This window comes from Micropterus salmoides, unplaced genomic scaffold, assembly GCF_014851395.1.
Source record: "Micropterus salmoides isolate LMB-PRFRI ecotype aquatic unplaced genomic scaffold, ASM1485139v1 Ms_hic_scaffold_1, whole genome shotgun sequence".
Taxonomy (NCBI): domain Eukaryota; kingdom Metazoa; phylum Chordata; class Actinopteri; order Centrarchiformes; family Centrarchidae; genus Micropterus; species Micropterus salmoides.
The window spans coordinates 35414989-35439534 of NW_024040040.1; the positions used below are offsets into that span (position 1 = coordinate 35414989).

Sequence of the window (24546 nt, forward strand, 5' to 3'; positions counted from 1 at the left end):
ACTTTTGTAAACAACATGGCGATTCACGAACTGGCCCTGCTAGCAGTCTGAAGCTACTGTGCTGTCAAACCTCCAGCTTTTGTGTGTGTGTGTGTGTGTGTGTGTGTGTGTGTCTGTGTGTGTTATAAGCGTTATACGTGACACCCTGCGGAAGTGTTGAGTTCGCACCGAAACGACAAAGAGCTGGACTGACGAGCTGTCAAGAAGACCGTTTGACAGTCAAACGGTAACGTTAAGTTGTTAGCACTGCTAGCTAGTTAGCTCAACAGAATCTTTCTCTGCATCCTTATCAGGACGAGCTAACGCACAAGCAATATGCTGGTCGATTTTTCTGCAGGACACGTAGTTTGTTAATTTGAAGAAGTGGAAGTACAATGGCTTAGGCATGTAACTTGAATTGATGACAGTTTAGCTAATGCAGGTCTGTGTTTTGCAGCTATTGTTACCTAACTTGTGTTTTCCCATTTCCTCTCTATCCATTATCCCACTCTCACACACGCACACACATGGTATTTTATGTCACCTGTTTTCCTCGAGGTAAATCTAAAACCGTCATTTAATGTCGGTGTATTGTTCCTGCCAGGCCCTCTTCAGTCTATGGGCTCTCAGTCCAGTTCTGGGATGTCTGGTGGAAGGGGCTCTTCCAGTGGCAACCCAGCTGAGGAGTCTGAAGTAGCAGAATCAAACCAGAGCAGCAGCAGCAGCAGCAGCAGCCGAGGCCGCAGGACGGCTGACAGGCAGCAAGGAGACAGACAGCCAGCATCAGAGGAGGACGTTGACTTAGCTGAAGTGCTGGCTTACCTACTAAGGAGGTGAAGTGGGAGTTTAAAATACTGACCCTGATGTTAACGCAACAAAAAGCACTTTGCACTTCTGGGCGCAGTTTGTTGTTTTGTGGTGTATATTTTTTTTATCCGAGTGGAAAATGTCAGAATGATTCAGTTACAACATTGCTACCAGTGTCAGGAGAAATAATCCAACTGTCTCAGGCAATATTTTGTGTCAACTAGTCATGTTGGCAAAAGCGGGTAATCACTAACAGAAGGAGAAATGCAGACCAGGAAAACCTGTGTGATGCAGTGGAATATAGTAGCCCTGTTGTGTGTTACCTTACATAAATGTTCTAGTATTTCTTTTTCTATGAGTAGCTTGTGTGAGGGTAGGGCTGTGCGATAAAAAATAATCATTCAATATTGATAATTATCACGATAAATGTCAAATGATTAGTTCTTTCAAGTGTAAAGGCAGATTTTTGCTCCTGAGTGAAAGTTGAAGAAACCAGATGGTTAATGATTTTAAACTATTCTTTATTGTCAGAACGGGACAAACACTTGATGCTAAAAAAAACAGTGGATCACTTAGCAAATCTGAGGTAGAACATTCAAAATAATTATGATAAAATCTTTTTTCAGCAAATATGCGTGAGGAAAATTAAGCAAAACCTTTTCTCAGGCCCTTTTACTCAACAAAATAAATTTCTTTCATCGAAAAAATAAGTGCTAATTTGTTTGTGATTCAAATGAATTAAGTCAAACATTTATTGCATTTGTTATACTGTTATTGAGAAAAATTATATAGCAATAATTACAATTATTGTTATATTGCCCAGCCCTAAGTGTTGGGTCAGTACACAAAACAAGTACATAACCTCAATTGATAACTTTAAATCTCTTGACATGTATACATCATTATAAATGTATTATATCTAATTGAGAGTTTTAGGGTAGAAATTTCAAATATGAGACCATATACATTGGAAAGAAGAAACAACGCTGTGAAGGTGACTGACATTTTGTCCAAGTGGCACACAGTAGAGGGAACAGTGTTTTCACCTCTCTGCCAAGGGAGCAAATAATTAAAAGTCACATTGCATTCCAGTTTAAGGATGGAATTTCCCATCCTCCATTCCAGTTTTATTTTAATGCCGTTAAAGTGGCTGGGGAATTTCTGAATATTCCTCTCTTACCAAGCACTTCTAAAAAGCATTTGGAACCGATCCCCGAGAGTGGCAGGAGCCTATAGTAAATACCACAGCACCGGAGTCAGAACTAGGAAGTACAAGGATCTGGAAGAGTTGAAATGAATATGTATCGCTCTCATTTCTCACTTCAGTTAGCATTAAACCATGCTGGAGCGGGCCACTGATCCCCCATCTGTTACAGTGGAGCTGCTGCTCAGTGGAAACACATCACAGGACTGTAGCTTTACCCACAGCACAGCACCCAGTGTGCAGCAGGCTGGTGTCTCATCTTTGGGCTTTAGGGCTGCAGCTGGACTTGAAATATCAAGTATTAATAGATGAAGATTTGTTCCCTGTTACTCCTTGAGATTATTTTGTTTAGTGCACTCTTAGCTGCAGAGGGTTGGATTCATTTGATCATGTAATCACCATTTGGATTGATTAGCTGATGAAGTGATTGTGGTGTTTGTGTGTGCAGGGGCCAGGTCAGACTGGTCCATGGCAGCGGAGCCACAGGGCTTCAGCTGGTCCAGTCCTACTCTGACTCTGATGACGACAGCGACGGAGCTTGGGAGGGTCGGCTAGGTGACCGCTACAATCCACCAGGTAACCCCCTGACACTGTTCCCTGTCCAGACATTTTATTTTGCTTGATATTATATAGCCTTCATCTGCTGAAATATACAGTTTCAATAGCCATACACTTCGGAAAGCTTATCTTCACAAGTCTGCTAGAAGGAAAACATTTCCCTGCTGTGTTTTGGGACTGTGTGTTTCTGGCTGTTTGTATTCTGTGTTGTTGGAATCCACCCAACACCCAGCAGCAGAAACAAGATGAATGCATTCCAGTAATATACGAGATTTCAATTAAAGATGTAAATCGTGTTAGAGTAATGGTATCGTCTTGTATTCACTAAGATCCAAAGTAAATCAATCAAGCGATCAATCAATTTTATTTAAAGTGCTGAATCATCATGCAGCATGGTCCAAATTTACTTTCACAATTAAAAAGAATATAAAGGACAAAACATACAGCAAGCAAATAAAATACTACATTTTAAAAGGAAACCAGGTTAAAATCATCAATGTTAAAAAGGCGATAGACCTGACTAAGTTCTAGGGTAGGCTAATGAAAATAAATAAATAAAACAACCACATTTAAAAGCATCAATTAAAGGTACAGTGGTGGTCAGAAGTTTACATACATTTCAGAACATGTATTTCATGGCAGTTTGAGTTCCCAGTTGGAGCCATATCAAAGCAGCTATAGGTCCCAAGTTTCACTGTGCAAACAATTGTTCATAAGTATAAAGTGCATGGAACAGTTGTGTCACTGCCACGATCAGAAAGACAACGCAAGCTTTCAAGTGCTGCTGAGAGTAAATCATTCAGGATGGTCAGGGGTCAACCAAGAACCACCAAAAAGCAGGTCAACAGTGAATTAGAAGCTGCTGGAACACAGGTGTCACTGTCTACAGTTAAGTGTGATTTACATTGCCATTAGCTGAGAGGCTGCTGTGCAAGAAGGAAGCCTTTGCTCTAGAAGTGGCACCATAAGGCTCGACTAAAGTTTTCTGCTGATCACATAGACAAAGAAAAAGCCTTCTGGGTAAAAGTTCTGTGGTCAGATGAAACACAAATTGAGATATTTGGCCACAATGACCAGAAATATGCTTTGAGGAAAGATGGTGATGCCTTTAACCCCAAGAACACCATACCAACCGTCAAGCATGCTGGTGGTAGTAGTATTATGCTCCGGGCCTGTTTTGCTGCCAGTGGAGCTTTGGAGCATTACCATCAGCCAGAAGGTTGGGTCTTGAATGCAGCTGGGTGTTTCAACAGGACACTGACCGCAAACACACATCAAAAGTGGTAAAGGAATGGCTAACTCAGGCTAGAATTAATGTTTTAGAACGGCCTTCCCAATGTCCTGACTTAAACCCCATCGAAAACGTGTGGAGTTTGCTGAAGAAACAAGTGTGTCAAATTTAACAGCACCAAATTTATCAAGAGGAGAGGTCAAAGATTAAACCAGAAGCTTGCCTGAAGCTTGTGGATTGCTGCCAGAAGCGCCTATTTGAGGTAAAAAAGACAAAGGGGCATTTAACCAAATATTAACATTGCTGTATATTTTTGACCAAGTAGATCTGGTCACATTTTCGGAAGACTTATAATAAATTCATAAAATAACAATGAAGCATGTGCTCCAATGATTCCATCACAGCACCAAATCTATCAAGAGGAGTTTGAATGTTTTCTAACTTGATGTAAAGATTAACGTGCTTCTTTGACTGTAATGGAAGGACATTCCAGAGACATGGAGCACTGTATGTTAAACAAACGAATGACCAGGAGACCAGCATCGAGAGAGCGAAGAGGGCGTGCTGGTGTATATAGTGTAATTAGCTCAGATAGGTAAGATGGTGAAGTCCATGCAAGGCCTTATAAGTTAAAAGAAGAACCTTGAAATCACCAGTAGCTTGGCACAGGTAACCAGTGAAGAGAAGCCAGAATGGGTGCTATATGGTCAGATTTTCTAGGTTTTGTCAAGATCGTAGCTGCTGAAGACCGGAGAAAAGGACATTACAATAATCCAGCTGGAAGATACAAATGAATTGATTACGATTTCACCATCATGCAGTGATAGAAGAGGTCGGATTTTGGCTGTTACCCAGGTGAAAAAAATACTGTGTTGGTGATGGGCATAATGTGAGACTTGAATGTTATCAATATTTGTGTTAGGGGAAATTAAGTGAGTAATATAACAGGAAGGCATGCCTATATTTTAATACTTTTGTTTGTTTGTCTTGTTTGTTAACTAAGCATGTACAACAAATCAGTCTTAAAGGTCTTAAAACCCAGTTAACAGCTCATAGTTAGCTAGTGCGTCCTGTGTTTCTTTTACTCTTTGTCATTTTCTACTCTCCCAGTCTCCTCCTCTATCATTTGATATCAGAAAACATCAGTTTGTCATTTAATTATGGTGCTTCTGAAAGTTGGATGTCAGATTGTAAATAATACCAAATACTTTTTTTTTTTTTTTTTCGTTATCTTTCTAGTGGACGCCCAGCCCGACACACACGAGGTGGACCAGAGTGAGATCCGAACTCAGATCCTGCTGGCCAATGCCTCCTCTGCCCAGAAAGGCCGAAAGAGTTTCACCCACATGCTGACAGAGGTCAGGCCACAGAGACGCAAACTGAAATACAAGTGGTATCAGAGAGCAGACTAGAATGCAATTGGCAGATTTCTAGCACTAAGACTGTAGAAAGATGGTGATTAGTTTCCATCAGTTTCATCTGCATTCTTTCTTTAATTAAGAGCTCTGATATAACGTAGATTATTTGCAACCCAGTTTGTTAGGATGATTTTCACTTGTTTGCGTCAGCTAGTTTAATTCTCCATAGATGTTAACCAGTGTGATGTTTTCTTTGCCTTTCAGAGGGAGCACGGCAGATGTAGAGGCTCCAGTTTTTCCCACGGAGAGTGCACTCGTATCCGCACACAGTAAGTGTTGTTGAAATTCTACGCATTTCCAATGTTTTTTAACAAATTTCCAAATACTTTTTTTTTTTTATATGACAAAGAGAAAGAATACAAATCAAATTAGTGGCACATTTAACAAAAAACATAGCGTGGACTTTTGTTGTGTTTCATGCGACAGATTTGTGTACAGTAGATTTGTTTGTGAAATGATGTTTACCAGAGGACTCACGCTGTTGTCTGTCAAATGATATTGACCCTTGTTCCTTTGCAGTTTTCTGCCAAACTATGTATCCCACAAGGACACATACCAGCAGAAAGCCTTCTGCGGAGTGTACAGCGAGGATGGCAACATGTTCCTCTCTGCCTGCCAAGGTAAATAACCCGAGCTCCAACATGAGAACCCCGAGGAGCCGAATCAGATCTTACTGTTTATTTGTGGCTGTTTAGACCACCAACTTGATGTGCCATTTGTGTGGTGACATATAGAGAATGTGGTCAGTCACAGACAAGTATTGTCCACTTTTGAATTCCTTGTTTTAACATCTATTGATGCAATCCCCAGCTACCAGACATCAAATTTGCCGAAACAAAACAAATGATACGAACATCAAATCTAGTAGCACCACGTCATATTTATTTCTGTTACGTTTTAGCTGATTTATTATGAAACATCTTTTAAAATGTACGTTTCTGTCTTCTAAGCAAGCTATACAGGCGAGGGACAACAGGCCTCACCCAGGCAGCCAGCCATTATTTGATTCCATTTTTTTCTTCCTGTTTGCTCGCTGCAGACCAGAACATCCGCTTGTACGACACCACCAGGGGGCGCTTCCACCTGCGGCGAACAGTGAAGGCCCGGGATGTGGGCTGGAGTGTGCTGGACGTGTGCTTCACCCCTGACACAAATCACGTGCTCTACTCCAGCTGGTCTGACTACAGTAAGGCTACGTGACCTGTCATATACAATACGATGCGATTAGCCAGTGATGCTAATTTCTGCAGGGTTTTGTTTAGAACGGCCGTGGCTTGGACGGCTGATGATCCCCCAGGAACCATCCATGTTATCCATATGTCATTTTTACTGTTGCTGCAGTAGCAAAAAAAGGTGGCGGAAATCATTTGTTCTCTCTCTCTCTGTGTTTTCCCCACAGTTCATTTGTGCAGTATAGATGGAGACAGTGAAAACCACACCGCCCTGGACCTCAAGTTAGTGTTTCCCTCATAGTAACATATAACATTACGGAGCAGGTAATCTATCATTCCCTACCAGCCGGCCCTCCTCTCCCCTCATTACCACCTGGATGAATGATGCTGTCAAAGCTTGTCACCCTAACATCCATCCTCTCACTTTGTGTGTGTTTCTTGTTCACCGGAGAGATCATTATTTCAACAAAGCACTACCATTAAACTCACAGCACTCGTAACAGTAGCATTGTTCAAGAGGTGATGCATGCCTTCATCAAGCTGTACAGTAGACAGTGTAGTTGTGATTCAATAATGGTGCTATTGCTGTGGTGTCAATCTGCTCTTGTGTATGTGTGTGTTCTTTGTAGTCCAGATGAGAGGAGGTTCTGTGTGTTCTCACTGGCTGCGTCCACAGATGGCAATGAGATCCTCGGAGGGTGAGTACAATTTGCATTTATGTTTCAAGGTGGAGACTGACAGAGTTGAAATAAAGACTGAAGTCTCTTTCAGAACTGTAAATGAAAGCAGCTCTTTTTTTCACAGCCGTATAATTTGAGTAGACTTTTTCTCATTGAAGACAACTATAACTAATATAAAGCCACCTCCTCTCTCTCCTCTCTCCTTTCAGAGCGAATGATGGCTGCCTTTACGTTTTTGATCTTGAGCAGAATAAACGAACGTTGAAGGTTAGTGTGTCTTGAGTGCATTGGCTGTTTTGGGGTTTTTGCACCTGTTTCTGAGTCACGTCCACCCATGTCTGTTAGTGCCTCATCCCGCGATCAAGGTGAGTCAGACATTAGCAGAAAGTGGCGTGCTGCCCTGCCCTCTGTATTGTAGCAGCAGAGAGTCCAGCTCCACCCTGCAGTGTGACGACGGGGGGGTTAAATCCCCCCCCTCCCTCTGTCAGTAGCTGGCCTCTACCATCTGTTTCGCCTCTGTCTCATGCTCTTTCTCATTCTGTCCCATTACCTCTGCGTCAGTGTGTCTGTGCTTTATCGCTGAAGTTGTAGCTTGGCCCATTTGTGCTATATTTTCACTTAAGTCTGGTGGTGGTCTATATTTTTCTTGTTGTTATCAAATCCGATGAAAGACCCTAACTAACAATAAACTGATCCTACTAATGTGTTTTGCCTGAGGCCAAAGCCTGATGTATCTTCCCCTGAGCTTCCCCTGTTGTCCACAAACTACTAAAAACACACAAAAGCCACAAGCCACGTAGGTAGACTGGCTGACATGTTCTTTTATTACATCAAGCCACTGGAGCTTATTTTGATCGACCAATCAGCGACAACTCGATTGGTCTTTGTGGGTTTTAGTCTTTTCAAAGGATTAGTTGACAGTAATCAAACAAAAGTCTACAGACATGCTAGCAACTCTAAAAAGAATACATTATCGTGGTGTCACATGTTGGTTTGTGGACTGCCGTTTAGAAGCCTCGAGTTTGGCTGTTAGGCTGCCGCCATGTTGATTTTTTGCAACCAGCGGCACCGGACGTGACCGTATTTGGAAGAGACTGTGGAGCCAATGGCTCCGTGTGGCCCTAGCTAGCTTGCTTAGCTAGGTGCATCTGTAATTCACGTTAACTGTCCTTTTAACTGGGACACACACACTGGTGCTTTGAGTTAAATGCTAATGTGCTCACTACGTAAACATAAATATGCTGATTTTTATCATGCATAAACACTTGCCTGTTCACCATTTTAGTTTTAATGTGTTCTCTAATTAGACCTAAACACAAAGTGTAGCTGAGGCATTAGTCATTAGTTTTGCAGATATCTGGTCATAAATGTAAGTATTGGACAAACACATACATACATAAAAAAAACAAAAGTCAATGGAACACCAAAGTGATTCAGATTCATCCTGAGGGGCACATGAACATCTGTACATCTGAGAGACCGATTAATCGGGCCGATATCTGGCATTTTGAGATAATCACCCGATATCTGCAGTCACAAGGCCGATGTATAAAAAACGTCTGAGCCATCTGCAGGCATCAGTGTGGCTGGTGTGGAACAATGTTAACGCTCCCCCTTGTCAGTTTTGAGAAGATGGTGAAAAAGTTAGTTTGGAGCCCTAAATTTCCTCAGTCACCATCGTCTTAATATGTTTCTCTTAAATAACAGCTAATGTAATCTAAAACCATTAATATATATTGTTAAACTGTTGAGAAAAAAGCAACTGAATGACGTAATTTCTGACAAACTGTCAAAAACAACCAAGATCTTCAACCAAGTCCAGTTGCCCTTCATTTTAACCTTCGTTGGATAGCTATGACCTGGATGACTGAGAATCTTCATAGACATCATGTCAAAAACAACATGTTACTGGCTGAGATAACACACAGCCACCGGGCGCGCTGCTATAAACATTGGCAATATTGATCATTTATAAACCCATGTTAGTTGACCTACAGACGTGGTTAGTCTGTACCACATTTCATGGCAAACCATCCTGTAGTGGTTTTCACATTTTATCCTGAACTACAAATGTCAACTTGCTGGTGTTGCTAGAGGAACAGTCGGGATCACCAAAGTCTCAAGGCTATAATTTCTGTGCCACATTTTAAAGTAATTCATCTAATAGTTTCAATTTGGACCAAAGTGGTATTTTAGCCCACAGACCAGGACACTTTCACACAAGCATGTATATTATAGTCTCACACAAAGGAAATCAAACAATCTAACACACACTCGCCCCCCTCCACACAGAAACACTGACTCTCCTCCTTTTGCATCTCTGCTTGTCAGATTGATGCCCATGAGGACGATGTGAATGCGGTGGCATTCGCCGACAGCTCGTCGCAGCTGCTCTTCTCTGGCAGCGACGACGCGCTGTGCAAGGTGTGGGACAGACGGACGCTGCGGGAGGACAGACCGCAGCCTGTCGGACAGCTGGCCGGCCACCGAGACGGCATCACCTTCATCCACAGCAAGGTAGGGGGGGGGGGCGAAGAGAGGGCTGCTACTGGTATTTTATCAATCTGTCAATGACAAGCTTCGCTAATCCTTGTGGGTAGCTGGGTTTGACTGATGATTGGTTGAATATTAATTAATTAAAAGCCAATATTAGCTCAGTATAATGCTCTAAATCTGAGGTATCTTTTGCTTTCTTTTAAAATTGCGGTCCTCCTCGCCCACCTCGTGACTGTTTCAGGGTGACGCGCGCTACCTGATCAGCAACTCAAAGGACCAGTCCATCAAGCTCTGGGACGTCAGAAAGTTCTCGCCCAAAGAGGGGCTGGCAGCTTCACGCCTGGCTGTCACCCAACAAAACTGGGATTACCGCTGGCAGCAGGTTCCCCAGAGAGGTGAGGAGGAGGAGGAGTGCTAGTGAACAAGTCAGGAGGGAGGAGAGGACAAGAAGAGGGGAGGTCACAGGGAGGCAGAAAGGGAAGAAAAAGAAGAGAAGAAAATGACATAGGAAAAGAAAGGAGAGAGGACCATTGACAGAAAGGTGAAACATGGGTGAGGGTAAGGGAATGTGGCAGTATTAAAACCAGGTAAAGAGACATGAGTGAAAGCCTGACTAGTCAAAGACGAGAGAAGGGGTAGAGGGGAGGGGAAGGATAGGAGCTCAGACAATAAGATGGAGCGGGGAGGAAAATCTGAATTCTGACTTTTAAGGGAGCAAAACATTTTAATAAAAGATCTAAAAGGTGATTTCTGAAAATATCGTGTTTACCTGTCGTCTGTACCAGCGCTGAAGAGACACAAGCTGACGGGCGACACCTCGGTCATGACCTACCGTGGTCACGGCGTTCTGCACACGCTCATCCGCTGTCGTTTCTCTCCGGAGTTCAGCACCGGACAGAGGTTCATCTACTCCGGCTGCTCCACTGGCAAAATCATCAGTGAGTCTCACTATGTGCTGCCTGTATGTCTGCGATGTGTAGTCGTATTATTTTCCACCAAATAACCCTTCCAACTCTGTGTATAGTCATTTTTGCATGGAAAGTCAGTGCAGTTCTGATGTGTGTGTGATTAAAGGGGCATCGATAAACACTTCATGCCTACAAGTAGCTCAAAATGTTGAATTGTGTTTCTGTCCAGTTTACGACGTCCTGACGGGCGCCGTGGTCTCCAAACTGTCAGGCCATGACGCGTGCGTGAGGGACGTCAGTTGGCACCCGTATGAGGACAACATCGTCAGCAGCTCTGTGAGTGCTGTTAACGGAAACTCTTCAACTAGAAGTGTAAAAAAGTTTGAACGTAAATATTACATGAAATCGAAAAGGAAGCACTTTCCAAAAACGGTGTAAAGGTTTTTATTGAGGAGAATTAAACCAGACAGTGATTCCTGCATTAATGGATCACCATGGAATTAAGTGAATGGCTTTTAATGTGTGTTTAGACAATCAAATGGGCCATTTACAGAAATATGAGTGCATGCGATATCTTATTTCTAATGTATATTGCATTTAATATTACTTTTTAAGCAGTTTCTCTCACAGCTGAAGAGAAAACCAGACTATTTACTAAAAGCTGAAATCTGTAAGTTTTCCTAATGTTGTCGAAATAAGTTGTTGAAACTGCAACAAAGTTGTCAGTGTACCGAGACGCTCATGTGACATTGTTTTCTCGACAAGTTTAGTAAATTCAAACTATTAATGTAGCTACATGGCTAATTCAAAATCACTACAATACTCTTCCATACAACCCTCTTATGAACATAAATGTGGAGAAAATGAGTGGCCAGCTCTTTGCTTACCTTAAAACAATTTTTTTTGTTATAGGTTAAATAGAGGTTTTCTGTTTATTTGAGTCAGCCGATGCAAATTTTAAAAGTTCATCATAGCAATAAAACAATAACAATAATTATCGCGATATAATGTTCCTCAACAATCTAACAAATGTTCAATAAATGTTCAGTAAGTGTTACATTCAGTTCATTTTAATCGTGAATATATTAGCACTTCATTTTTCTATTTCTAAGATATTTATTTTGTAGAGGAAAAGCGACAAAAAATATTTTACTTAAATAATTTATCATACTTATTTTGAATGTTCTACCTCAGATTTGTGAAAGGTTTGGCATATGTTTGTCAAGTTCTGACCATAAAGTAATAGTTTAAACCATAATTAACCATCTGGTGTCTTAGAAATAACGATTTGACATATATTGTGATAATTATCGTTATCGAATGATATGAACGTTTTTATCATGATAACATGTTTGGCCATATCGCCCAGCGCTAGTTCATCCATTACTTGATTCATTTTGTTGATGATTTCAGTGGATGAAAAAACAAAGCATTTATAGCCAGAAAGTTCTTCCCAGAGCAAAGTGACTAAATAGTGGTGCAAAGACAGGAAGTTTAACCTTGGTGAAAGTTTTAATAACTTATCAACATATTTCTAACTAAAATTAATCACAAATTTGAGCTATAATAAATCCAGAAGAAATAACTATTTAAAGTAATTGGGGCAGTCTATGTTAAGAAAAGTCACCGAAAAATTTAAAAATGGGAGCTACTGTGGGAAGCCAGCTGCAGCTCTGATATCTCCCTCATCCTCCTCTGTTTCTCCACAGTGGGACGGAGCGGTGCAAATGTGGGAGCACAGACAGACCCATCCTCTAGAGGAGGAGAGGGAGAGAGACTGACAGCAGGAGAAAGACCCTGGGGACGGCGAGCGACGAAAAGAGACAAAGGAAAAGATGTCAGAGGAAGTGACATCACCACAGAAGGGGCGAGGCTGGCCATGACAGAGGAAAGCAAAATGCCAGGAATGACTTTGAGAGACTTAAATACCTGTTTAAATTCAATGCTGGATAATAATGATTACAATTATAGCGTGGTTGTGAAGTGTTCATTTGGAAGGCATTATAGCCTTACATTGTTAGGGCATAGCGGGATGGCCCACCTCTGTTTTTCTCGTTTTTGCCTCACTGTCTTGCACAAAGTCAACAGGCCCGAGCTGTTGAATTTGGCCTGAAACACTTAACACAAATGTGCTAGAGCTCAAAATGCAAAGCACTGCACTTACTTACTTAATGAGCTATTGAAATTTAACGATAAGTTAGTGATATAAAAATCACTGTTTTCATAATGCAGGGAGAAACTGAGGATAATTCTGTATAAATGTATAGCATTTTAATGGTGTGTGCGTTCAGGGAGTGGATTTAGATAGTTGTCACTGTGCTGATTTGCACTCGCTGTTATGAATAACATAAGCTGTGTCCTATTTGAGAGGCCATCACCATTAAAGTCCACATTTAAAGACCCAATATATTACAATAACACAGTACATTATTTGCCAGTTACCCAGTTTACCATTGGTCCACCACTTGGCCAGCTGTTCAGGGGCAGGTGCCTGGTGGTTAACTTGCTTTGTTGGGAATTTCCAGCATACCAAGTTAACCGGGATGCCCAAACGTACTTTTGAACCAACAATGATTTAATGCTAAATCCTCTTTAGACCACCTCAAGCCTAAAGGCAAAACACAGCAATAGTCAGAGGATTTATTATTGATCCTGGATCAGCACACAACTCTGTAAACACAAGCCCTGAGTTGATTTAAAAAAAATAAATAAAAAAATGAGGAATTGTAATTTTGTTGGCCAATATAAACCTGTGATCTGTTTAACAGATTTGAATGTGTGTAAAACATGTTGAGGTCAAAGACTTGGTGAAGGGACTGGGGATGTGTGCGTGGATCAATACTTACACACTAATCTGTATATGCAATTTTCAGGTGTTTATATCAAAGCCCATATTTCACTCTCAGACCATTGTTTTACAGTAACAATAAAATCTTTTAATGTATCGCCATGAGCTACAGCTTTTTACTACGCATTTGCCACCGTTAATGAAGTCCTTGCCTGGGTGCAGACCTTTGAATCCGCTCACTCTGCCTGGTTGACTTGATACTTAGAAATTTCTTTGTCTTTGATCAAGCTTCAAACATGCAAAAGTAGAGAAAAGGAAACACTTAGATATCCTGTTAAAAATGGAGATACCTGAAATGTCTTAACACTGAACAAACACCACAAGAAACTCGTGGGGAAATATCTTTCCTTTTCTCATTTACTTTCTTTGTCCTGAAAATGCCATATGACCATTTAATTTGGCTAAATGCAACCAGGCATTTGCCAGCAGCACATAACAGAGAACTGACAATTAGCTGCTGCAGGAACCATAGCAAAGTTGCTTGAAGGTCATTGTAATGGCAGCGATGCAGAAAGCGGTCTAATATTAGACAACGATTCTTTGGCATGTCTGGTTTCATTTACACTTTATGTTCCTACTTAATAAAATTAGATTCTTATAAACGCCCACCACCACAGGTCATTTATTAGGAAGAGGACACCATAATTCAGGAAAACTGTAGCTGAATCCACAAAGTTATATCATCAAAAATGCTTTTCCTTTTACTAGACACTTTGGGATTTTGCATTTGAATTACTGAGAAACAAAATGAAAGAAAGTAACAGAAGTTAAGTTAAACTAAATTAGAAGTTAAATCTTCTCCCCTTTTACACAGAATATCCTTACACTGTCAGAACAAATATACCAACCTTTCACACATGGACTCCAGCAGTATTTCTTTCTTGTTAGTATGGATCTGGACTTTATATTAGCAGTGGGGCTGGATGTCCTGGCTCTGTTTTATTGACCATAACTCCCATGGAAAGACTGGATTTACTCAATTTGGCTCAGGATGTTGAAGGGGTTTAAGAGAGTGCATCGGGCCTGGAAATAAAAAAGACTGAAAGTGCTGAGAGAAATGCAGCTGTTCATGGCGCCAAATGCAGGCTGACAACAGTTTATAACTTAAATTAGTTTTGGCTCCAACAGCTGATTCTAAGAATGGAGAGACTAAAGGAGAACGAAAGAAGGAGCCAAAAGTCTGAATGATTCTTTTTGTGGGAATACACAACTTTTTAAACGTAAATGCAATTGAGCAATGTTGCATCACACCTGTAAGTCTGATTGCAAAGTAGCTGTTTTAAGCCATCATGCAGAATTTGGGGTTTATTTTTAAACCACAGAATCAGTTTTTATATCAGCTGCCATCAAACAGGATCAGATTCACAGGGTCGGTTACAGCAGCAGCCATTACCATGTCCACACTCTGAGTCTGTGTTGTGGAGGGGGAGGGCATTTGAGGGTGAAGGGGACAGAGGGGTTTTATTTTTATAAACCATGTGCTCTCCTGCACGCCTGACAGTGATAAAGTAGAGAGGCTGCCAGTGTAGAACTGGTGTGCCTTTCAAAGACAAAAGAAAGTGAGGCGGACTCCGCCACAGAGCTCTAATTGGACACAAAGAGGAAAACATTTTCAAAATTTTATCTAAAACTACAAAAAGTAGAATTAAGAAGACAAACAGAGTAGATGAACATGGATCAAAAGACTGTGGATCTAAACACTGCCTCACCAGATATCAACTTGGAGAAGTTACACAAGATGGCTGCAGAGCTGATACTGCCGGGAAAATTCATCCTCAGGCTCCTGAATGCTGCTCTGGTGTTTGTAACAAACTTGCTGGCCAGAATTTTAGGAAGCAACCTGGTCAGAGGACATTTCCACCTGGTGCTGTCTGGTTTGGTTCTGTTTGGTCCCGTGTTGAGTTTCTGGGTGTCAAAGTACAGCATCTTCGCAAACAGCAACCACTACCTGTACAGGTGAGGGCTCAACATCAACGTTTACGGTTGTGTTTGCTTTTAAATGGAAATGTCTCACTTCAGTTGGACCTGCATGCTGCTTTAAAACCTGTCCTGAATGGGTGTCAATGTGAGCCCAAAGGTCTTTAAACTGACCTGGTACACTAAAGTTATATTTAAAAGGTGAAATAATGTAGAATATATACAGATGAGCAAGATTTTATAAGAAGGTATAGTCAATGATGTGTCTCATGAATAAACATTATTTTTAAGGGTAGACCTGCATGACATTACTATATAAATAAGTCAGTGCCTACTTCCGAATAGTTTATAAGCTATCAGTCATGAATTTATTAAATGAAAAGCTTAAAGAAATAATGTATTCACACTTTGCAGATTTTAAGATCAGATGTAAGTGAAGGATCATTTTAATGTGTCAACCTTTACCATTATGAAAATGAGTTTATATAACTTTTGAAATAAAATATAACACAATTTGTCTTGCAAATGCACAGCTGCATTTATGAGCAATAAAATGCACCTGTGCTCAATTCAGTTCACTCAGGGGTTTTGCTGCCACAACCTTACTTGGTCTGGTATGAATAGTAGCTTATGATGGCTAATGCTAACTAATATTAGCTAACTTTGACTCACTTCTCTTCCACTATGATTCAGCATTCACCCTTATCCTGACATTGTCACTTGTGGCCACTGTTCAGTTAAAAGTGTCAAAAAATCCTTCAAGTTTACAATTATAATGGTAATTATTAATAATTAATCTGATTAGCTTGATGCTCGTCTGCCATATTAACCTGGAAACCCAAACAAAGTTTTTAAATGTGTGCATTGTAACCCCTTAATCAGAGTATTAATGCTTTCTTGACAATTTATAAATTCATCAAAAGTTGTATATTGTTATTTTATGTTAATTGTATGAATATTAGTAACTATCCAACTGTATATATGTAAGGTCTGTTACACAGCAATATTTACCTTAAGTGTGCTAACATTAGCCACCATAAACCTGAAGTTAGGCTGTAACAGAAAACCCCTTGAGTGCACTGAACTGAGGAACATGGTTATTGTATGTATTTAATGTGTTTTCAACTTAGGCTAACCAGTAGGTCAGGTTGCAGCAGTTATACTCAGTCATTTTATTCTTTATTGACTGATTCTGCTTCAACCCTGTCTCACAGGAAGTTCCTCAAGTCCACTTGGGGTTGGACCAGCATCTTCACTGGTTCCTTCATCCTTCTCCTCTGCGTCTCTGCCCGTCGCTCCACCTCTCTCCTCCTCCGCCACCTCTCTCGGGTGGGGGTTGCTGGGCTGCTATGGTGGGGCTGCCGGCGTCTCCTGGCTCTGCTGGAGGACGCAGCGGGAACCTGTTACGAACCTATGGCCCCCGCCCAGGATATCCCTGGCACTGCCTCCTCACTACAGCCCCTGCTGCTCCTGCATGAAGACCAGACAAAGGCCTCCTGCCTCAAAGCCAACATGATGTGGAGAGGTTACGAGGTCTCCCAGGACGTCCTCATCCTCTGCTTGTGTTGCCTGCTGCTTGTCGAGGAAATGTCAGTCTTTGGTCCTCACCTGGCTCAAGCGAAGCCTCCGCAGGGGTCGCCTGGTGCCCCTTTAAGGTTCATCTTCCTCCTGTGTGTAGTCCTACTTGCTGTTTGGATGTTCCTGCTGCTGTGTTTGCTGGCACACTTCCCCCAGTTCCCCTCCCAGCAGCTGGGAGGAGCTCTGGGCTACCTGGGATGGAGAGGCCTCTATCAGGGATGGTACAGACTCAAACCAAGCTGGGGTTGTCCTGGTTTGCCAGGAGAAGGACTTCTTACCAACACAGACGAAAAACAGCCTCAGTACCATAAAGTCTCAGGCTCAAGTTTTGGAAAGTAAAAATTACATCTCATTATGGTTGTAAAGAGAATCTCTGTATATTTCCTGTAAACACCCTTCCAAACACTTCATAACTCTAGCATCATATGAATATAAAGGCTACTTTCATTGTAGGGCACTATTAGTCAAAAACTAGATTTTGAATTCCTTTGTGGGGAAAAAAGAAGTGCAGACGGGATTACTGGAATCACATTGCTTTATTTTGTAATCTGAACCAAAATGAATGCACAATAAGAAAAAGAAGACATTTTTTGTCAGAGCAGGTGTGTTGTTACTTGATGAGTGTCATACTACACTAGTTGTATCTTGTTAAGAGTGCTGGAGCCGGTTTCAGTAGATGAGAGCTTTGTCTCCTCTGGGCTTCTTAATCTTGTCATAGTTCTTGTTAATGATGTCAAACAGCACAGCCTGGTGAGAGAAACGCAGAGAGGAGACATCAGTGGAAATGTAGCGCCAGAAAGATAAGAAACCATGCGAGAGAGACATAAAGGTTTAGGGGCAGTAATAAAAAGAGAGAGAGAGAGATGCCCAGATCCAGAGCCATGATCGTGTCGAATAGCTCCTTTCATCATCACCTGTACCGCCTTGTTCATTAACAGCATCAAACACAGGAGGACAATAGCCAGAGGAAGGAGACAAACAGTGATTAATGGATGGGAGATGCAGCACCAATCAATTTAACACAAGCACAGCAATTAGTTTAATTACCCTCCTATTACGAAGGAATGGATTCCATTTAGCAACCGTCCCTGCTGCTGGGACACGGCTGGAATATTTTATAGATTATAGATGGGTAGTTTTATTCAAAATACAGAGCATGATTACAACAGATGGGATATGAAGTTTGATACATTTCATATTCAGAAGACATCTACGCAGTCTTTAATAATGAGGTCAGTTTTTTTAATCAGTTGGGTGTTGACAGTTTTTATCCAATTTTCAGACAAACGCATTTCTGAAACACACTATTTTTGCAACGTAGTCTAACAGTAAACAACAGGCGGTAGATGTCTTACATATGTGTTGCAGATGTCCAGGACCACAAGGCGGAGCTCACAGTACTGATACTGGTCCAACTCATGAACCAGCTGTCTATAGTCTCCCTGCAGAAGGAAGCACACAACACAGTTTATTTGCAAAAACATACAGGAGATGACACATCCAGTGTGTACCCAGAACATTGCTCTTAATCGCTTTTATTTTACACACAATTAGAGCACACAGCCTGCAGGTGGCAGACAGCGAACATCCACATCTTCCTTTATTCTATCACAGAGTGTGTGATCATTAAAACTGATCAAGATACACAATGTGAGATACTGACCACATGGGGTTGTTTGGAAGCTTTGGCCACAGCGTCACCTCTCTCGGTGTAATACCTAACAAAGAGAAGAAAGGGAGGTTATTGTCATTCATTTATAACAATGTTCGGCAGGATCATTTACTACCTAACGTCCTTTACAACCATTATAATTATAATCAAGTTATAATTGTCATATCTAACAAACCCACAGACCAATTTTGATTAAAGCGAGCTAAAATGCTAAGCTCCTGTAGCGTAATGAAGTCCATAACCTACCTCAATAATGTCTGTTACACAGCAATATTTACTTTGTGTGCTAAAATTAGCCACCTTAAGCTACTGATCATACCTGAACAAGTTGTAACATCAAACCCTTTGAGTGCACTGTACTGAGCAATGGTGTGTTTATTGCGTATGAATTTTAATTTGAAAGTGGAAGACTGTATCATTTCTTCTCTCAAAAGGTGCATAGCTTTGCTTTAAAATTAAGGGGTTCTTACAATTCACACTGAGATGCATAAACTCATTACAATGACTTTCCTGAAGGGAGCTTTTACATTCTGAGAGCCCCTGAAGTCCTTAATAAAGATATGCTCAGTTATTATGAATCTCTTTCCAGGATGTGTGCAGTGCATGACTGATTAACAACTCAATGACACTTATGTTTTGTTGCACCTGTTTGTGCTGAACAACTAACACATATGACACTGAGCTGTAAATGATGTTTGATGATCTCCACAAATTCCTGTGCCCAACAGAGAGCTTTAGAGCTATGTCAAACACGCCAAAATAACTGAACACCTGTGTGGGTGGATTGAAGGGGGACAGGGACATGAGCAGCTACTATTACCAGCAATAATGAAAGAGATGACATATCTTTGTTAGTGTGGCTGCATTGAAATAAAATAAAAATCCACCACAAACTTGCTGCACAGATGTGGGCTCTTACTTTGAAATCTGGGTTTGGAACGCCTCGATCTTGGTGCGCGTGTTGGTCAGCAGCTCAAACACTTTCTCCTGTTTCACAAGAAGGAAGATATTAAACCTACCTAGATACATCTCACGTGAGTGATTAACAACGCGCGAGGCAAACATCTTTTGAAGACACAGAGCGACTGAATCATTCAGACGCGACGCCAAACGATCACCAGTTACCAACCTGCACAGCCACTCCAAAGTTGTTGCCATCTTCAATTTTTGGGATTTGGAGTTGCACCCACATCGCCACCTGCCAGCAAAATCTGAATTTATTCATTTTTATCAGTTTGTCATAGTCTTCACAGTTATTCCTGTTATTCCCCTTCTAAGCACAGCCCCATTTTAAACAAGTTGAAACACACTCAAAGAGATCATTTGCCATAATTATGTAACAACTGTTCAAAAATGGCATGTGAGCTCTTGTCTTTGCTACTCTGAAGCACTCAAAGGCATATTCCTTACATATGTTGTGCACTAATCACCACATTTGGACTGATTTTCTTAGTGTAAAAATGAAGCTAAGAGACTGACTGACCGTGTTCAGCTTCTCCTTCAGTGTCTGGATCTGAGGCTTGACCTGCTGCAGGAGGCTCTCTACTCGCTCGTTGGTGCAGATGGGACCACAAGGAGGCCCTGGCGTACAAAACATTTCTTCACTCAGTCACGATATCAGAGAATTCTGACTCAGCTGGGCCACTTTTCGAAGAGGATTTCATTTTTCATTTAAAACATGCACATTAAAATGGTTCACTTGCTCCCCAGTCACTACCAATCAGCTCTGGAGAATCAATGGGTAAACCTTTGTTTTTTCATTAGTTATAGTTGGAAAAGCAAGAATGTGTCACATTTTTGTTCAGTGTTTTTTATATATTTATCTTTTTACTCCAAATAAACTTTTGTTTCATAAAAGTGACTGCGGTGTTCAGTAGTACATCATTTTCCTGCAACATTTAGTCAGTAGGTTGCTTTAATACATGTCGTCATCGTCATCTGTCTTCTTGTTTACCTGAATCTTCCTCCTCTTTATCGCTGTCCTTGTCTTTGTCTTTCTTTCCCTCTTTCGCCTCTTTCTGCAGCACAGGAACAGAAGGCAGCAGGTCAAAGAGTTTTCACTGCCTATTAATCTCTCAGACAGCTCATCCATGTGCTTTTTCCCCCATGGCTGGCTAAATGAAGATGTCAAATTTATTTTTTTTCCTTTTCCCCTTTGTGTAAGAAATGTAACCCAGTTCCAGCAGCGCCCCTGCTCCATCCAGTCAACGTCTGAATGCAGCAGCTTGTGGCGTCAATTTAGATTTTGTAAAGATCGACCAAAATAAAAAAGGCCCACTCGCTGCCAATTTGTAAAACGGGCAGCAATTGGTTGCCATGGTAACAAAGGACTCACTTTCAATGTTGTGTCTTGATATTTTATATAACGCTTAATATAAAACCTTTGTGGCTGAGGATCCCCGTTAAGAGGCTTGATGCAGAGCTCCAAACGAAATTCAATGGGTAGGATTAAGAAAAATAAAATGCTTAAAGACTCCTTATTGGGATAATACGGCGCTGTTGTTTACTTTGCATTCAACCTCTTTACCCACTCAGGTGTTTTCTTAATTTGGAAACAAATGAACAGAATTCGACCTGGAGTCACTTTCTACCCCCCAAAGAAATGTATTAACCCTCCAATGCTTACATTTATTTAGAGGGCATGCTCCCTTCAAAAGTGTGGGACCTACCTCCTCTTTCTTCTTGCGTTTGGCCTCCTCTTTAGCCGGGTCTGGTATCGGGATGTCCAATGGTGCTTTCAGGGATGCCAGGTCCTCACAGCTGAAAGACGTCTGACACAAAACACAAGTCACAAATGTCCTGTTACTTCTGGGAACTTTTCGGGGACTGACGCACACTTTCACATGCCAAAGACTCACACAGAGTTTTATTGGTAAGGAACGGATCAGGAAGCCTCCTTGTATGTTTGAAGAAACCCCAGGTGACCCCAGTGTAGCTGACACATACCTTCAACAGCATCTGCAGCTCTTCCATCTTCTGAGGGAAGAATTTTGAAACCAGCTCTTCTGCCTGTTAAAAAATTAAAGTGATGCAACACTGTTCATATAAATGAGACAAACTTCAGTTCATGGGGCAGTTGGGAAAGATTTCTCACTATTGGATATATAAATTACCTCCTTGGTGAGCTTTTGGCAGAAGTCATCCACCTGCAATGAAGAGAGATTTAGGTATAATAATTTTCCTTTATATATTTGGAGAGTGCCGCTAGATGAAGGACATTTAGTAAAACAGCTTCACTTCACACAAGCTAATTAACGTTAACGTTACCTAATAACTACCTGCTCACCTCCCAAGACCCTGCTGTCCGTCTAGTTATCAAAACAAACACTTATCTGAACACCTGCCCACCTGTTAGCGTGACGGAGACGCCAGCCCGGTGTTTGAGGGGAAAGTGGGATTAAAATGTTGGTTTATAACACTTTTTACTCATGCTAGCAGAGGCTCGTGCTCACCTGTTTCTTCGACTCGACGCGAATACCCAGAGAAGCCATGTCGTCTCTGTGGGTGAAAAGTGATTGCAGTAAGTTTACACAAGCGTTTAAACTTCAAAAAAGCGGCGAGAAAAGGACAGAAATTAGCTCTTTATCTGTGTAATTCAATGCCGCGCACGACACGGAAAAATACTCACAGTTACTCAGCATAAAAAGCGAAAATGAAAGTAAGCGCAGACATTTCCGTACTTTCCCAATTTACAATTGAATGGTCCTGTTGCATTGTGGGACTTGTAGTTTTTAAGAAGCGTGTTATTTCATTTCCCCTAAGCTATGCCCCAAACACGAGCCACTGATGTGAAATATATAGCTTCAAAGCACAAACTTACTCATGGAGATGGCATGTAATTGTTGACTATCATTATCTATGTTATGCTGAAAACGTGCCTTAAACTTGTATTCTGTATACTGAAAATTCAAAGCTAAAACAATTGTGAAAATAATTGATTATGACTATTTTGTTCTTTTATCATATTGATGTGGCACTGCAACAAATGCCTTGTTCCAGGATAGGTGTAATTAAAAAAAAAAAATCAGCTCTTCAATCTTCTGAGTGAAGAATTTTGAAACCAGCTCTTCTGCCTGTTTAATTTTTTAACAATGTTCATATAAATTTGACAATCTTAAGTTCATGGGATAGTTGTCTTCTGTAAATGTATAAAATAAATAATACTTTAAAAGAAAAAATCTGCATTAACTGCAATCATTTATGTGAAAAACACACATACATAACATAACATCACATAAACACATGTGATCACATATATTGCAATGGTTTTAATTAACATGTTATAACGTTTTGTCAATGTTGTCACTCTATGGTAATGTGCACAGTAATAGGCTTGCTCATTTAATGGAAAACGTGCAAACAACAATGACAGTGACAATCAAGACATCACATTTAAACAACTTATTTTGTAAATTCTCACTGTGTCCACTAGATGGCGGTGCTGTTCTGAGTGGAGTAAATTCAAGTGCTTTGTGGCAAACTACAGTCAAATAATAGCACCAAAGTAAAAACCTGTGAATGTGAGCTTATATGTCAGTTGTTGTCGAATTCATATGCTTATGTTAAATGGTATGTGAATCAGTTAGCCTTAGTGACACAAAGATTCTCCTGTAAAACATATTAAACTGTAAAAGTCTAACACGCACAAGATTTTTGGTGCAAAATTAAGGCAAATTAAGGCAAAATGACACATTGCACAAACAGCCTACTTAAAGTTATATGAAGACACAGCTCCACTGGTCTTTACCATCAAACGATCCCAGCAGCAGGGGAGCACTGTTTTAGCGAGTATACTATAAACCTGAGGCCAAAGTGTGTCTGCTACTGTCGCCAGCATCACAGGCCTCTGCTGCCACATGGACTCTTTCATCAGGAGCTGTGTGGTTAAAGCCCAGAACAAATACAGGATCCTGAGGACGTCAGAGTCTCCCATTGTAAACACAGTCCTGGTCATCTGCACTGTTGCCTGATATCATTATGCTAACATGCTCTGTGTTATGTTCAGACTTTAACAGGTAAACCCCTAAGGTCTGATCCTGATCACATCAGGAGACAAATACAATCACAAAACATTTTGGAGCAAAGTATTTTTATTATCTGAGTGAACATCTGTACTGTGTGGTATCGTGAAGCACAATAATACATCACTCATCAAGCAAAAATCATTATTAGGAGTTGGATCCAAAGGGCAAAGGGTGCACTTGTTTACAGTGTGAGTACCATTAGTTATTGACTCTTTGATTTGATTGAGTGAGAGATTAAAACTCAGTGCAGCGTGTTATTCAGGGCAGGGAGGCTGTTGAGAAATACTGCGGACAAAGGTCTTGTCTGAGGAAAAGTAGAGGCGAGCAGAGATAGAAGGAGGTGGCGAGGTGAGTACTTTAGTACTTTTATGGCCAATGTCAGTAAATTATCTCTTTTGCAGTGTTCATGTGTTACAGGATTTCATCATCCCCCTCCACAGTTACACACTGACCATATTAACTTAATGCATTGTGACTGAACAGACAAAGTATATGAGTTATGCAGTATGTGTTTTATATGGTATACATAATACTGCATGTTTTTTGTATATATATATATATATATATATTTCGATTTGACTCTTCATAATTGATTTATTCATCATATAATCTCAAATAAATATTGTAAGTGTCTTCCTCATTAAGCCCTCAATGTTTACAACAAGCCGTGCAGCTGGAAATGAGCAGCTTACATTGCACATCAGTTTGACTAAGAACCACTACAAATTAATAATTAATAAAGCTAATGTGCACTTTGAAAATAGCTTAAAGGAAACATGTTGTATGTGCCACATTGGGTAAATTCAAGGACACGATCATACAAAGAAGCCATGAGACTTCTTAGGCCTTTGTAGAAACTGTTGACCCTGAGCAAAATGACTTCATGCTGATGACCTCACACTTATTGTAGCAATCTGTTTTTATTGAAATGCTGGGTTTCTAATAGCCTGGTACTTTTACCACATTTTATTTAGTGCACCTCATATGTCCAGCATCTTTTAAATGGAAACCATGAATTGTTCACCTTTCTTGCAAATCAGTCTTGGAAGAATCA

General features: G+C 40.8%; 3 protein-coding genes across 3 annotated transcripts; 2 read left to right on the forward strand and 1 right to left on the reverse strand.

Annotated features, from left to right (window-relative positions):
* dcaf11 (ddb1 and cul4 associated factor 11) lies at positions 1-13403 on the forward strand. The gene is made up of 15 exons (XM_038725370.1): positions 1-226; positions 584-812; positions 2439-2566; positions 5019-5137; positions 5402-5466; positions 5717-5817; positions 6237-6383; positions 6597-6651; positions 6999-7067; positions 7259-7316; positions 9381-9566; positions 9787-9940; positions 10331-10483; positions 10683-10789; positions 12163-13403. The coding sequence occupies exons 2-15, from the start codon at positions 598-600 to the stop codon at positions 12232-12234; spliced, it is 1629 nt and encodes a 542-aa protein (XP_038581298.1). The 5' UTR covers positions 1-226; positions 584-597; the 3' UTR covers positions 12235-13403.
* A 1364-nt stretch (positions 13404-14767) lies between these two features.
* Positions 14768-17313, forward strand: LOC119907711 (fat storage-inducing transmembrane protein 1-like). The gene is made up of 2 exons (XM_038725416.1): positions 14768-15257; positions 16433-17313. Exons 1-2 carry the CDS (start codon positions 14968-14970, stop codon positions 17133-17135), a joined length of 993 nt encoding a protein of 330 aa, XP_038581344.1. The 5' UTR covers positions 14768-14967; the 3' UTR covers positions 17136-17313.
* Positions 17314-22197, reverse strand: psme1 (proteasome activator subunit 1). The gene is made up of 12 exons (XM_038725421.1): positions 22097-22197; positions 21921-21966; positions 21582-21614; positions 21415-21477; positions 21138-21239; positions 20423-20486; positions 19952-20049; positions 19598-19666; positions 19388-19455; positions 18460-18514; positions 18152-18238; positions 17314-17543 (listed from the first exon to the last, which is right to left on the reverse strand). Exons 2-12 carry the CDS (start codon positions 21957-21959, stop codon positions 17466-17468), a joined length of 756 nt encoding a protein of 251 aa, XP_038581349.1. The 5' UTR covers positions 21960-21966; positions 22097-22197; the 3' UTR covers positions 17314-17465.
* Positions 22198-24546: the final 2349 nt, after the last annotated feature.

Excerpts from the sequence above, each read along its gene's own strand:
- dcaf11 (XM_038725370.1), top strand. The coding sequence starts at position 598 with ATGGGCTCTCAGTCCAGTTCTGGGATGTCTGGTGGAAGGGGCTCTTCC. Across the intron at positions 2,567-5,018 it reads TGACCGCTACAATCCACCAG|TGGACGCCCAGCCCGACACA; the intron begins GTAACCCCCTGA and ends TTATCTTTCTAG. Across the intron at positions 5,138-5,401 it reads TCACCCACATGCTGACAGAG|AGGGAGCACGGCAGATGTAG; the intron begins GTCAGGCCACAG and ends TTTGCCTTTCAG.
- psme1 (XM_038725421.1), bottom strand. The coding sequence starts at position 21,959 with ATGGCTTCTCTGGGTATTCGCGTCGAGTCGAAGAAACAG. Across the intron at positions 20,487-21,137 it reads AACGCAAGAAGAAAGAGGAG|AAAGAGGCGAAAGAGGGAAA; the intron begins GTAGGTCCCACA and ends CCTGTGCTGCAG. Across the intron at positions 20,050-20,422 it reads TAAAGAGGAGGAAGATTCAG|GGCCTCCTTGTGGTCCCATC; the intron begins GTAAACAAGAAG and ends TTTGTACGCCAG.
- LOC119907711 (XM_038725416.1), top strand. The coding sequence starts at position 14,968 with ATGAACATGGATCAAAAGACTGTGGATCTAAACACTGCCTCACCAGAT. Across the intron at positions 15,258-16,432 it reads AGCAACCACTACCTGTACAG|GAAGTTCCTCAAGTCCACTT; the intron begins GTGAGGGCTCAA and ends CCTGTCTCACAG.